Source organism: Lampetra fluviatilis, chromosome 49 (assembly GCF_964198595.1).
Source record: "Lampetra fluviatilis chromosome 49, kcLamFluv1.1, whole genome shotgun sequence".
In the NCBI taxonomy this organism is placed as follows: domain Eukaryota; kingdom Metazoa; phylum Chordata; class Hyperoartia; order Petromyzontiformes; family Petromyzontidae; genus Lampetra; species Lampetra fluviatilis.
In genome coordinates this window covers 4,230,044-4,243,857 of record NC_136323.1, presented here as the reverse complement: position 1 = coordinate 4,243,857, position 13,814 = coordinate 4,230,044, and the positions used below count along the sequence as shown (strand labels likewise).

The window sequence follows — 13,814 nt, the reverse complement described above, 5'->3', positions numbered from 1 at the left end:
CAGGTGAGGGGGGGGGGGGACCGCACACTTTACCTCACCCACACGTGGCCTGCCAATGGACTAAGCCGTGGTTGTACTTCTGGGTGCATGGGAGAAAAGGGAACACAATCTGAAAAAAACGCACGTGGAGATGGTACAACCGCCGTGGAACTGCACTTGCGAGGGTGAGGAGCACGCGCATGGGAGAACAAATACAAATTGGAGACATCGCACTGAGCGTTGAGCAAAGTGAATAATGGGGCTTGGGCAGAAAACGTGTCACCCGAAGTGAAAACGGCTCGGGGTTGAGACTGATGACAAAGTGGCAGCCAAATGAGGAGACTCTCTCTCGAGAGAGAGAGGGGAGAGCGGGGAGACGCTCTTTCACTCTCTCGAGACAGAGGATGTCTCCTCATTTGGCTCTCTCTCTCTCAAGGGAGAAAAAAGGAGAAAGACAGCGACAGGGGACCGTGCGGAGATGGAGCGAGGATTAAAGCGACATACGTTCACACACCCTGGCAGCCTTCCACGACAACCCCCACTATCGCCCCGTTCACTCCTCAACCTTTCCTGGAGCAAAGCACCCAACATCCGCTCTGCAGAATTGGCAAAGCATTACCAACTTCACCACCACCACTAACTAAAGACAAAGATCCCCCGTATAGCCTGAACAGACTGTTGGAGCAAGTGCCGTTAGCGAGGACCTACGAAGGCCGGCATGGCACATGAAGGGGGTGGCGTGGCAACACCCGGCCCCCTTTGTCTCCCCAGTCGCAATGTTTACACTTCGCACCGGCTACTCACTTGAGGCTGAGTCGACCTAAGGGTGTCGACTGTGAGCGGGAATTGAACCCGGTTCGCAAGGGTTTCGTAGCATAGCGCGCTATAACCGCTACGCCACCGCTCCCTACACCACCACTGCCACCAACGCTGCCAACTTCTCCTTCTCAGTGTGCCACCCACACACTTTTGGCCACGAATTTCCATCCTGCCCACTCGCCCGCCCGCTCGCTCGCTCGCTCCGAGAAAACATTCGCCCGCAACTTTACGCCCGCATCCGATCCGTTTGCTTGCCATCGAACGACGACCAAGTTCCACGCATCGGGATCGGCTGGGTGGATCGGCTGGATCGACTCAGCCGACACGGCCATGGACACTTCTCAAAGCAGTGCCGGATTATATCCTCGTAGCACAAGTAGCTACATAATGCTACGGGGCCCCCACACTTTCAAGGGCCCCGCGCTAAATGCTTTCAAGCTATCAATTCCGGTTCAGTGACTCTGCACTTTCTCTATTACTATAGTACTATACCGCCTTCAACTTTTATGAACGACTGGGTGTTTAATGTTAGCGATTTGTCGTATTATCTGGCAGTATAGCAAATAAAAAATACAATTACTTTACTACCCGGCCGGGTACGGGTAGCCGGGTATCGGGTAGGGTACGGGTTTCGGGTACCCGATTGCGACCTCAGAGCCACGTACGAGCGAATTCAAACCGCACAGTGGAGCACGTTTTCTGTAGGAATAGGTTAGCCGCACGTACGCGAGATCGCACGAAGCCGAGGGAGGCCTGTAACGACACCCGAGTTGACAGGGAGAGGAAACGCATCATGACGGTTGGATAAGAGCCGACATGTCGGCATATCTGTTCAGCGGGGCGGGAGGTAATGCCATACGGTTTAAATCTTGATTTATAGCTTTCGTGACTGCAGGGATTCATCTTCTTGGTTCTTTCGGTAAAGTCACGTAGAAGGGAAGTAATAAAATAATAAAAATAAAACATCATAAAATAAAGACAGCTCTGTCTTCACCTGAGGACGGCTGCTTGTGTTGTGGCCGAAACGTCATGAGAATTTTATTTTATTATGTTTTATTTTATTATTTTATTATTTCCCTTCTTTCGGTAAAGTCAGGTAGATAGAAAAAATAATAATAAAATAATAAAAATGAAAATAAAGTGAATTAAAATAATATAATTAATATTATTAAAATATAAATAAAGCGAATAAAAATATTAATATTCTTTTTATTCACTTATTTTTATTATTTTACTGTTATTATTTTTTCTATCTACGTGACTTTACCGAAAGACCCAAAGAATATGCCGCACGGTCTCCCTGAAAGTCGCGTTAAAAATGGCTCGTCGCTTCGCAGCGCCCGGCGCCCCTCTATAAATGGAGCTCCCGGCTTTAGACCGCATTCCCTGGATTCCAATCGGCTTGTTTTGTTTGAGGCTGTTGCTGCTGCTGCTTGCTGCTCCTGCCGAGGCTGAAGCTGCCCGGGATGCGTGGGCGTGCTGGAGGGTGGCGGACGGGGAGTGGTGGGATAGGGCTCGTGGGTTAATCAGGGTAATTTAAAAAACTAGGCACGCACTCACAGGCCCGGTTCACAATGCGTCACTTGCTGGTGCAGTTTAATCCTCCACCCGTCTTGGAATGACATGGGGTGACGAGGCAAGGGTGTATGTGTGCGTGTGCGTGCTAGTGGGGAGCGGTAGTGCAGCGGTTAGCGCGCTGCGCGACAAACCCTGCGGGCCCGAGTTCGATTCCCGCTCACGGCCAACACCAGTGACGAATATTTCAAGCGGCCTCAAATTAGTACCTGGTGCGGTGTGTAAACATCGACAATGGGGAGACGAAAGGCGGCCGAGCGTGGCGCTGGATACTCACCCCCTCGTACGCCGTGTCGGCTTTCATAGGTGCCATTCGCTAACAGAACTTGCCCCGACAGTCTGATAAGGCTACACGGGGATCTTTGTCTTTTTGCCGTGGCCGGCCTTCATAGGTGCTGCTCGCTAACAGAACTTGCCCCAAAAGTCTGTTCAGGCTATACGGGGGATCTTTGTTTTTGTAGTGGTTAGCGCGCCGCATGACGAACCCGCCAGAGACCCCAAAATCGATTCCCGCTCAACACGGCCAACACCAACGATGATTATCTGAACCGATCCTGGGCCTCCCCCTAGGTCGACTCAGCCTCAAATGAGTGTTTGGTGCGGTGTGTAAACATCACCGCTTAAGGAGACAAAGGCGGTTGGACATTGTGCTGGCCATCCACCCCCTCGTGTGCCGTGCCGGCCTTCATAGGTGCTGCTCGCTAACAGCACTTGCCCCGACAGTCTGTTAAGGCTACACGGGGATCTTTGTCTTTGTTGCTTTTCGGATGGGGAGACTTCTCGCACAATGAAGGTGTGGGAAACACCTGTATATGATGTCAGCGATGAGTGACAGTTTAGGGGTGTGAGTGATCGAATATGTCAGGGTATATGAATGTGGGTGTGTTTGTGGTTGTGTGTGTGTGTTTGTGTAGAAGCGGGAGTGTGTTTATGGTGGGAAGCGGCGGTCTTGTGGTTAGCGTGCTGCGGCCACGGACCTGTCGACCCGGTTTCGATTCCAGCTCACGGCTAACATCAGTGGCAAGTCATATCAGAGCCGGTCCCTGGCCTTTCCCGAAGACGACCCAACACTGGTGAGCTTTTGGCCAGACCCACCTATCACATGCCTTTATGGACTTATTAGGGGCTCGCAAACAGAACCTGCCCCAACATTCTTCACGTGTGTGTGGTGTGTGTCTTTGTCACTGTGTCAGTATCGTCCAGTAGTGGTGGGCGTAATAAACACGTGACTTTTGTTTAATGTTACGTGGATATGCTCACGCATTTCTAGCAAATATCACGTCCTATTCCACAGGTGGCAACGTTCGTCGCACTCGTTGTGGAGAAGGATTCAACAATAATCATCCATGGCTCGAGTTTCCTGGCTTGGCTGCTGGCTGGGCTCTTCTCCACGCTGACGACAACTCTGGTGTTCGTGCCTGCGGGCAGTTGCCAGCAAAGCCAGCCGTGTGAATCATTACACCTCCTCCCCATCAGCATCATCCCTCCCTCCCTCCCAGAGTCAGTAACATTGAAATCACCACTTTGTTGGGATATTTCAAGCGGTCGTCCTACGGACCCAACTTGCCCCCGTGATATGAATGTGGAATTTACACCCGCTGACGACCCAGGAGTGAAAACAGGAAATGAGCACCGATGCCACAATCCTCTACAGCAGGGGTCCCCAACCCCCGGGCCGTGGACCGGTACCAGTCCGTGGCCTGTTAGGAACCGGGCCGCACAGCAGGAGGTGAGCGGTGAGTCCGTGTGTGTACACACTCTACACACCGCATAGTGGTGAGCGGTGAGTCCGTGTGTGTACACACTCTACACACCGCATAGTGGTGAGCGGTGAGTCCGTGTGTGTACACACTCTACACACCGCATAGTGGTGAGCGGTGAGTCCGTGTGTGTACACACTCTACACACCGCATAGTGGTGAGCGGTGAGTCCGTGTGTGTACACACTCTACACACCGCATAGTGGTGAGCGGTGAGTCCGTGTGTGTACACACTCTACACACCGCATAGTGGTGAGCGGTGAGTCCGTGTGTACACACTCTACACACCGCATAGTGGTGAGCGGTGAGTCCGCGCGTGGCCCGCCCAATTATTTTATTATTGACCACTTCTGTCCGCGCCTCTTTCCCGCACTGCGCACTTGTCTCAGTCACAGTTTTGGTCAGCCCACAAGCTGCTAACCCCTAGCCAAAATGAGTACAAAACAAACGTCGCTGGAGAGCTTCTTTGAAAAGTTGGAAAGACCCAATGATGACCGCCCCCGGTCCGTGAAGAAAAATTGTCTTCCACGAAAACCGGTCCCTGGTGCCAAAAAGGTTGGGGACCGCTGCTCTACAGTACAGTGTATAGGCAGAGTGTGCGGGCCTGCAAATATATGTCTCACACCACTGCTGGCGGAAGGGCCTCCACTAGAGGGAGCTCCAGATAGCCCCTCTAGAGGGAGCCCTAGAGAGCCCCTCTAAGAGGATACATTTGGCCTACTCTTCCACGCCGGTCAGATGTGTCGGAAGTTGTGGGGGTACCCACACTTTGCACCCCCAATACTCGCAACCGGCCGCTCATAGACTGACCGTTCAAATTCTTGTGGTTGAATTCCCGTCTCTTACGAAATGTCTGGCAAGTGCCGCTTTGGCGATTTTCTCAATTGTTGTTGACGGCGGTCGGAGGGGGGACGACAGGGGCGGGAGGGAGGTGCAGGGGGTGTTTGGAGGGCGAGGGGATTGCGGCACGATTGCGCTCAAGAATTTTCGGCAAAAGGAAACATTCTCCACGACGTGAATCGGTCCCATTATCAGGGGGCATAAGTGGCCCTGCACCGGCTGAGTAAACTACGGCGGGCAAAACCAACAGATGCGTGGGGGGGGAGGCCCACAGAACCGAGGTCTGTGCCATCACCAGAGCCATCCCCTAGGGTATACGGCAAATCGGGGCGACCGTCCCAGGCCCCGCGCTGTGGGGGGCGGAGGGGGAGGGCACGCTTCGACGAAACGGGGTCATGCTTGATACTTCCGGTTTAGTTTGAAGGCGTCGGGAGGGTGGGCACGCAGTGTGATTTTCCACGGGCCCCAAACCTCCCATGTGGACAGCCCTGCCCATCATCATCATCTCCATCACCAGCATCATCACACCATCATCGCACACAACACACGGTCAGTTTGAAGACAGACAATCGGCTGCTCGTTGCTAAAAAGTCATATTAATTTCCTGCCGCTCAAATGAGCATCGAGACATTGGAGCTCATCTCCTGCTTAAAACCCTGCAGAGCCAGTGCTGGAAATTCCACATTCATGTGACGAGCAGCAGGCACAGCCCGCACCCATGACCCTAACATACAAGCTGGAGACACAACCCTCATCAGAGAGCTGCGCAGTAGCACAACCACAAAAACCCACACAGTGATACTGGACTTTGTGTTAAGACCGAAACAGGAAGATTTTCTCCACAACTCTGGCTGTCGCCTGATGATGCTGTTTGTTGTAATTACTGGCGAAACGTCACGGTACTCGAATCTTAAATGTTGTGAGTTTACTCTCCAACACACCGGTGGGCTGAAGTAGTAACTCATTGGCGTGTTGTTTACGTGACAAACCTTACTGGCTGTGTCAGGTGGTGGAGGGTTACGACACATTGATACTTATGCAATCTAACCCAAAAACCTTTATTATGGATGTGGTGTGATGTGTGAAAACAAAAATGTATGGGGTACTGGTAAGACTGGAGGAGGTGGCACGTGTCTTGTAGCCACAGCAGCAAAGTGGTTTACTGGATGTGGTCTGCTGTGTGCGGAAATATATTCTGGCCCGCCGATATGACTGCGATGTGTGGCACGTGTCTAGTAGCCACAGCCAGGGGGTATGCCGGATGTCGTGCGCTGCTGGGTGCGGAGATATTTTCTGGCTCACCAATCCAGACATTCCCAGCTGAAATGATGACACCCCTGGTGGCTGGTGACACAAATATTGGCAATGCTATATCGGAGGAAAATAAATATCCGCCAAAATGTAAGTCGGCTGTGATTGACTCCTCGGTACGTAACATAACTCTCCAGGCAACACTCTCTCAAGGTGTCAAGGGTGCAGAGCCAACGGTGCAGAGTCATTTGTAAGCGGGGAGAGCGACAGCGCAGTGGTTAGCGCATGGCGCGATGAGCCCAAGCGTTACCCGAAGGGAAAAAAACCTCGACAGAATAATCGTTAACGCCACGGCGGCCGTGATGTTACCTTCCTCCCCTGGTATGCAGGAGGATGTGGGTTCGATCCCGACCCTGACACCGGTATATTTGGAGTTTGTATGTCCTCCCCGTGGTAGTGTGGATTTTTCACCGGGTCCTCCGGTGTTTCCCGTCACATTTAGAATCAACATCACGTGTTTCGAGTATTTGGCTGCTACAAATGTTATCGTGACAAGCCACTTCGTTGAGATATCATTTGTGATAGCCAGGTCGTTTCTGAAAAAGATCCATACAGCTCAGTGGGTCTTACCTGGTAAAATAAAATAAAGAGTTTGGTTTAAGTGATATATAAGTATATAATAGGCAACATTTTAGGCAGTGGCCCCTTCTCCATTGCACATAAACAGAGGCGAGTAGAGAGACAGAGTGGATAATAAGAGTTGCTTGTTTACACCATGGGGTCCGATGACAATGACAATTTGAGATGTTTTCTGATGACCGGCTATTAAATCGGTATGTGATTAGTCGCGTAACGTTCAATTTGCGGATACGAATATAATCAGCGGTGAATGATATCTGGTCCTGTGTCTGCCCCCTCCCCTACCCTTCCTGTTGTACAAATTTAAGTCCAGCTCCCCCTTGCAAAACAGACTCCTGGCCTCAACCAGCTTTTAATAACAATTAGAATGATACACTGTAATGTACAGCCCTTCATCAATCCACAGCTGGAACAGTGCCTCCCAAGCCTTTCGGTCGTGGGAGTTCTTTAATTATACTTCACCTCACTGCTCATTGTTGATTTAGTACACTGCGCCACGGTGGCGAGATGTTAACTACCTCGCCTGGTATACAAGAGGTAGTGGGTTCGATCCCGACCCTAAAGCCTGTATATTTGGAGTTGGCGTGATCTCCACATGGAAGTGTGGATTTTTCTCCTGGTCCGCCGGTTTTTCCCTCCACATTTAGAAACACGCGTTTAGAGTATTTGGCTGCTGTAAATTTCCACTTCTTTGAGCTATCATTTGTGATGGGCAGGTCGCTTCTTAAAAAATAGCTAAAGAGCTCAGTGGGGCCTTTCTTGGTAAAATAAAAACAATAGTTAGATAACCTCGCAGCACGGTTAACACCGACGGTGAGGGATAATCTGGACCAGTCCTGGGCACCACTACCCACGCATTCATCGACGGGGTTTTTTTTTACTTGGTCGTAAAAGAAATGCCTCTCACTGCCCTGCCAATGTCCTGGCATGAGGCCTGACTGATGGAATGAAGCGATGTGTCTCGATTGATCAGCAACACCAATTCCCACCCACCCCGGCGCCCCTCCAGGGCCCGCCTCTCACTCAGGAGCAATAATAAATAACGTTTCAGAGAGGCCATGAATTTCCCCTGCTCCGTGTGGAAAAGCTCCTCCTGAGTCTGAACAAAGGAGGGAAGAAACCCCCATAAAGTGGGAAATTTACGGCTCCCCTCCCTTTTTAATCGATGCTTTCATAAGGATGCGCCCAGCGACAAGTTACTCGAGACACACTGTGCTGGGCGTGCATGTTCGTGTTATTCGTATTCACGGGAAGTTGTCAGTCCGCTGCTGAACGAAGGAACTCCCCATGCCACGGTTGGTTCATGTCGGAGCTGTTTGACCACAATCAGAGTATTTATTTACACTGCAGGAATCCAATGCGCTCTAAAGCTCTTTTTCACAGGTGTCCAGTAGTTTCACAGATATCCCCAGAAGACCATACTTCACCACGCCGATCTGCAAGGGCTGTTAGCCGCTACCCCGAATCGAACCGAGGTTTCCGGCTTCGTAGCACAGCGAGCTAACCACTGCGCCACCGCTCAACGATAAACATGTGATTAACACATTCCTGCGGTGGGAGCTGGTAGGAACGTTGGGTCGCTCGGTCAATGGCCAGGGTCAACGGCGGCGTGGTGTATTCCGCAAATATGCCCAACTGTGAGGGCGGGCACAAGCCGGCGTGAGTAGGTTAAACGTTGAGTTTTATAAGGGCACCACGGGGTAACCAGCCCCTCCCCACCCAGCCCCTCCCCACCCTCCCCTCCCCACCCAGCCCCACCCTCCCCACCCAGCCCCTCCCTGCCCACCCAGCCCCTCCCTGCACGACGGACACAATAATCCCCTGTGGGCTGGTGTAACCAGGAGGTTCCTACCAGTATAATAAGAATGTACAGCCCTTTGTCAACCCACTGCTGGATGAAGGCCTTCCCATGCCACGCTTGGTTCATATGGAAGTTATTTGACCATACTTCACCACGCAGGTCAGTGCGGGCTGGTGAAGGGATGTGGGGGAGGGTACCCAGGACCGTTTCAAATATCGCTCCCCCAAACTGATCTTGGCTGTGGTGAGGAAACGAAAGTCAGGTCACAGGGTTCATGGCGCAGTGCGCTGACCACTGCACCACCGCTCAACCCGCATCGCTAACAAAAAAATCACCCCCCTTCTCCTTCCTCCATAGTCTTTTGATGAATTGCCACGATTCTCGGTCAGCGATTCGATTTCAGAATCGGAGGAGTTTGGCCTACTCTTCTTGCAAGCGAGCTCAAGGAATGCCCGTCGGGCGTCACACATTTCTCGAGCCCACGCTGCATGTGGCTATGATTAAAATAAATTACTGTACGTTTCACACGTAATCAGGGGCTCACGTATATAATCCGAGCCATGTGAATCCACAGAGCTAAACAACTCCGAGCTTGGCCTTAAGCCACGGCAAGGGAGCCGACGGCATGGATGGCTGGGGGGGGGCAGTTTAACACAGTGGTGGCAGGGGGGCAGCAGAGGAGCGAAGGAGGAGAGGACTGCTGATTCGCTCATTTTTTATTTCATGCGGGTTGAAAATGTACGTTGCAAGTTTAATGGATTTTACATGTTCGTGAGCGGCTGCATATCACTGGCTCAAAACGGAGTCATGCAGGTTGGGGGAAGCTAGTGTTGCTTGGCTGCACAAATACAAATATCCCGCATATAGCCTCAACAGACAGTTGGGGCAAGTACTACACACATAACCACACATTATAGAGGTGTAGGGCACAGGTGTAGAGCACAGGTGAGAATCTATACACAGGGCACGCCGAATTAATCACTCCATCTCCCCGCAGGGGATGTCCCCTCCCGTGCTCATCATTCGGGAATGGACATCGTCTGGCTCACCCAAGGTCAGGAGGGGTCATACGCAGACAACGCTGTCTGTGGTGATTCCGCCGCATCTATAGCAATCGCTTTCTTCCTTTTGCTTATCAAGTCACACACCCAATGTTCAAGGGCGGCTTCTGCAGTCTCAGCGCACTCACTGCCATCCATCTGGCTTTAGGTCTTCCCGTGAGTCGCTGACCTCTGGGCGTCCCTTCAATTCCTGTCTTGGTAGCCTTCCCTCTTCCATCCTGCACCCGTGTCCCACCCATCGCAACCTCCTCTTCCTTACGACATCACCCGCACTTTCCTGCCACGTTCCATTCCCAACCTACAAGTTGCGTACCCTATCCTCCTCCATCCTGCACCCGTGTCCCACCCATCGCAACCTCCTCTTCCTTACGACATCACCCGCACTTTCCTGCCACGTTCTATTCTCAACCTACAAGTTGCGTACCCTATCCTCCTCCATCCTGCACCCGTGTCCCACCCATCGCAACCTCCTCTTCCTTACGACATCACCCGCACTTTCCTGCCACGTTCTATTCTCAACCTACAAGTTGCGTACCCTATCCTCCTCCATCCTGCACCCGTGTTGTCCTTTCCTCCGCACCTCCAATTATAAGCACAGTTGGCTACGTACGGTGCGAAAGAAGTTCAACATACGCGTACGTACATTACTAACATCTGCATGTGCGCCTGCGTGCTTGCCCGTTGCTGTAACGGGGATCTACATGGCGTGTGCTGTAGTCGCAGCGTCTTGCGACCGTGGCGGTGGACATGAGGCGCGCTGATCATGTTCTGCAAGCTGCCCTGTCTGTGGCCAGGGTCGTCAGGTGTAGGTGGTGAGACATTGGGGCGATTTGCGCATAACAATCGCAGGAGGCCTGGTCATTGACTCAGAAAACAATTCTGTGTATTTGTCGGGAGGGCTGCACGTCAGGGGCCGCACTAAAGGCCACCAGGGACCGCCAGTGGCCCCGTGGGCCTTGCAATGAAGAACACCGCTCTAGACATAGATCGTCGACGCAATCGGCCGTGGCCTATCCACTGCTGGATGAGGGCCTCCCCGACACGGTGTGCGTCATCGCAACACCGACACGCAGCCGGGGAAAACCAAGCGGCAGGTGACGCGACACGGCCACGGGGCAGGCCACAGACGGCGGGTCTCAGAGATCTATACAAGATGGGTATAGCAAGGGATCTGGTATCCACAAACATTATATATGAGGGGTGGGTGGGTAACCTGCCGTGCAAATCACAGGCCGCATGCCATATTGTCACATCAACAAGCATTCCTGCACACCACCCGAACCAACTGCTGCCATTTAAATGCGCCTGATCATTCCCGGTGAGAATCGGAATATGTATTTGTGCTGGAATGCGATGGGCTATTAAACTCTTTTTCACAGATGTCCAGTATCAACCTCATCACCCGATACCATCAGACGTGTGCTGTGACAGAAGGTGCATTGCCCACGTCACCCGTTATTTATATGAATCCAGTGACAATCGAGATTTGAATCTTTCGTAGGAATCCATACTCTTTGGTTCTTTCGGTAAAGTCACGTAGGTATAAAATAATATTATTTTACATTATTTTATACCTATAAATTAATATTAAATCATATTAAATAATATTAAATAAAATTATTTTATATTAATTTATACCTACGTGACTTTACCGAAAGAACCAAAGAGTATGTAATCCACAGTGTGTTATTGATCATAGTGTTGTTGTTGCTGTTGTTGTTGCTGTTGTTGTTGCTATGGACCTTTGTCAACTAAGCCAAGCAGGGTATTTGTGCCTGGACAGTGTTTGGATGTGGCTTGCCACTACCGTCATTAATATCGTATCGTTGGAACTTTCTTCTCACCGTCCATTGCCAACCATCCGTCACCTCCCTGGCCGCGACGTGCCCTCCAGGTGCCCATCAGGTTGAACAACATCGCGTTTGTAAACAACAGGCACTCATAATTATCCCACAGATGGGTGGGGTGGTGCATTACAGCACCGTATTTGTAAAATTCTAATTCAGCGCGGTTAACTGGCCATCAATTTTCATTATGTTTGGCTATAATCACGTTAGTCGAATACTCGTAAATATACTCGGTTGGCGTAATCGATTGCTTTAAGAATCCGAAAAGCCAAATACTAATACTGACCATAAGAGGTTTTTTGTTGGGGTTAGATCGCGTAAATATATAAAGTGTCGTTAAACCCGCCACCACCCGACACAGCCAACCAGTAAGGTTTGTCACGTAAACAGAACGTGGCCAATTCGTCACTAGTACAGCACTAGTGTGTAGTGTAGTGTATAGTGTAGTGTATAGTGTAGTATACTAGTACAGCACTAGTGTGTAGTGTAGTGTATAGTGTAGTGTATAGTGTAGTACACTAGTACAGCACACTGGTGTGTTGGAGAGCCAAGCCACAACATTTACAATCCGAGTACGACGTTTCGCCAGTAATTACAACCAGCTTCATCAGGCGACAGCCAGATTTGTGGAGAATTCCACCTGTTTCGTTCCTTATATAGAGCCGTAGATGTGTATATGGAGCCGTAGATATGTAATTGTACAAAACACGAGGATATTCTATGGGAACCTCATTTGCCAGTAAAAATATGATAATTGGTTTTTTTATCTTCTATCTGACAACAAAACTGACACCTTTTTACAAGGAGTCATGATTGCATCGACCGCAATACCTGCAGTCTTTGAGTTGTGCGCCTTTTGGCGTCATTGGTCCAACCCATGTGAGACTAGGCTCTAAGGAAAGCTGTCTCGGGTGTGGACCAATCAACTTCAAGGACAGTGCACATTATCAGAGTTATGTTTTTTGTTTGTATTATGACTGCTGGTATTGCGGTCTATGCAAACATGACTCCTTGTAAGAAGGTGTCAGTTTTGTTGCCAGATAGAAGGGTAAAAACCAATTATCACGAGGATATTATTACGGTAATCGATGTTGTGCCGTCGCCTGGAATCCAACCGGGTGGGTCGGTCTGAGAGGCGAAGCGCCGGTCACCGTTAACCTCAGAGGCGCCGCAAATCGCAAAATACAAAAGGTCAACAATCCCCTCCTGCCTCATCTCGCCCCGACCTGGTCCACCTCTACCTGTGTCCACCTCTACCAGTGTCCACCTCAACCCTCACACCCAGGAGCTGTCCACCTCTAGCAGTGTCCACCTCAACCAGTGTCCACCTCAACCCTCACACCCAGGAGCTGTCCACCTCTACCAGTGTTCACCTCACCCCTCACACCCAGGCGATGTCCACCTCTACCAGTGTCCACCTCAACCCTCACACCCAGGCGATGTCCACCTCAACCAATGTCCACCTTCATAACCCTTCTCCATCTCTCTCCATCTCTCTCCATCTCACACACACGTTGTCCACCACCACCTCGACCCGCGTCCACCCCGTCCACTCACCCACAGCTCAGTGCCCCAGCTCATGACGGCCGCCCGTGGGAGCCCGAGCGCCGTGGGCTCGGCTCCTGCCTCTCGCCCGCTTCCAGGGTCTCTGCTCTCCCCTCCTCCTCCCTCCCTCTCCGGCGTCTTCGTCTTCTTCGTCGTCTTCCCCTCAAGCTCCCCGGGGCCTTCGGTCCCTTTCAGCTCCCAAAGCGCTCGCCCGCGGCGGCGGCGGCGGCGGCTGAGGCTGAGGGGAGGTTCGGTGCCGGCTGCAGTCGCCCTCCTCCTCCTCGTTATCCTTCTCGTCGTTATCCTCCTCAGTTATCCCTCTCCTCGTTATCCTTCTCGTTACCCTCCCCCTCCTCAGTTATCCTCCTTCGCGTTATCCTCCACCTCCTCAGTTATCCTCCTTCTCGTTATCCTCCTCCTCAGTTATCCTCCTCGTCCCTCGCTCCGTCTTCGCCTCACTCCTCTCCCGCCACTCTGCAGCACTGAGGGGCGGGGCTACTCTGTGTGGTGGGGGCTGAGGGGCGGGGCTACTCTGTGTGGTGGGGGCTGAGAGGCGGGGCTACTCTGCGTGGTGGGGGCTGAGGGGCGGGGCTACTCTGTGTGGTGGAGGCTGGGGGGCGGGGCTACTCGGTGTGGTGGGGGCTGAGAGGCGGGGCTACTCGGTGTGGTTGGGGCTGAGGGGCGGGGCTACTCTGTGA

General features: G+C 51.7%; 1 protein-coding gene across 5 annotated transcripts in view; it reads right to left on the bottom strand.

Moving 5' to 3' along the window:
• The window catches only part of LOC144948475 (formin-binding protein 1-like), a 73,660-nt gene extending 60,049 nt beyond the window's left edge, over window positions 1-13,611 (bottom strand). For 3 of the 5 annotated variants that reach the window (XM_078877969.1, XM_078877970.1, XM_078877971.1), the window contains exon 1: window positions 13,129-13,611. In XM_078877969.1, the coding sequence (XP_078734095.1) occupies window positions 13,129-13,152 (24 nt within the window). In that variant the 5' untranslated portion in view covers window positions 13,153-13,611. The remainder of the gene's footprint in view (window positions 1-13,128) is intronic. The other 2 variants (XM_078877972.1, XM_078877973.1) reach the window with 1 other exon arrangement.
• Between the last annotated feature and the right edge of the window lie 203 nt (window positions 13,612-13,814).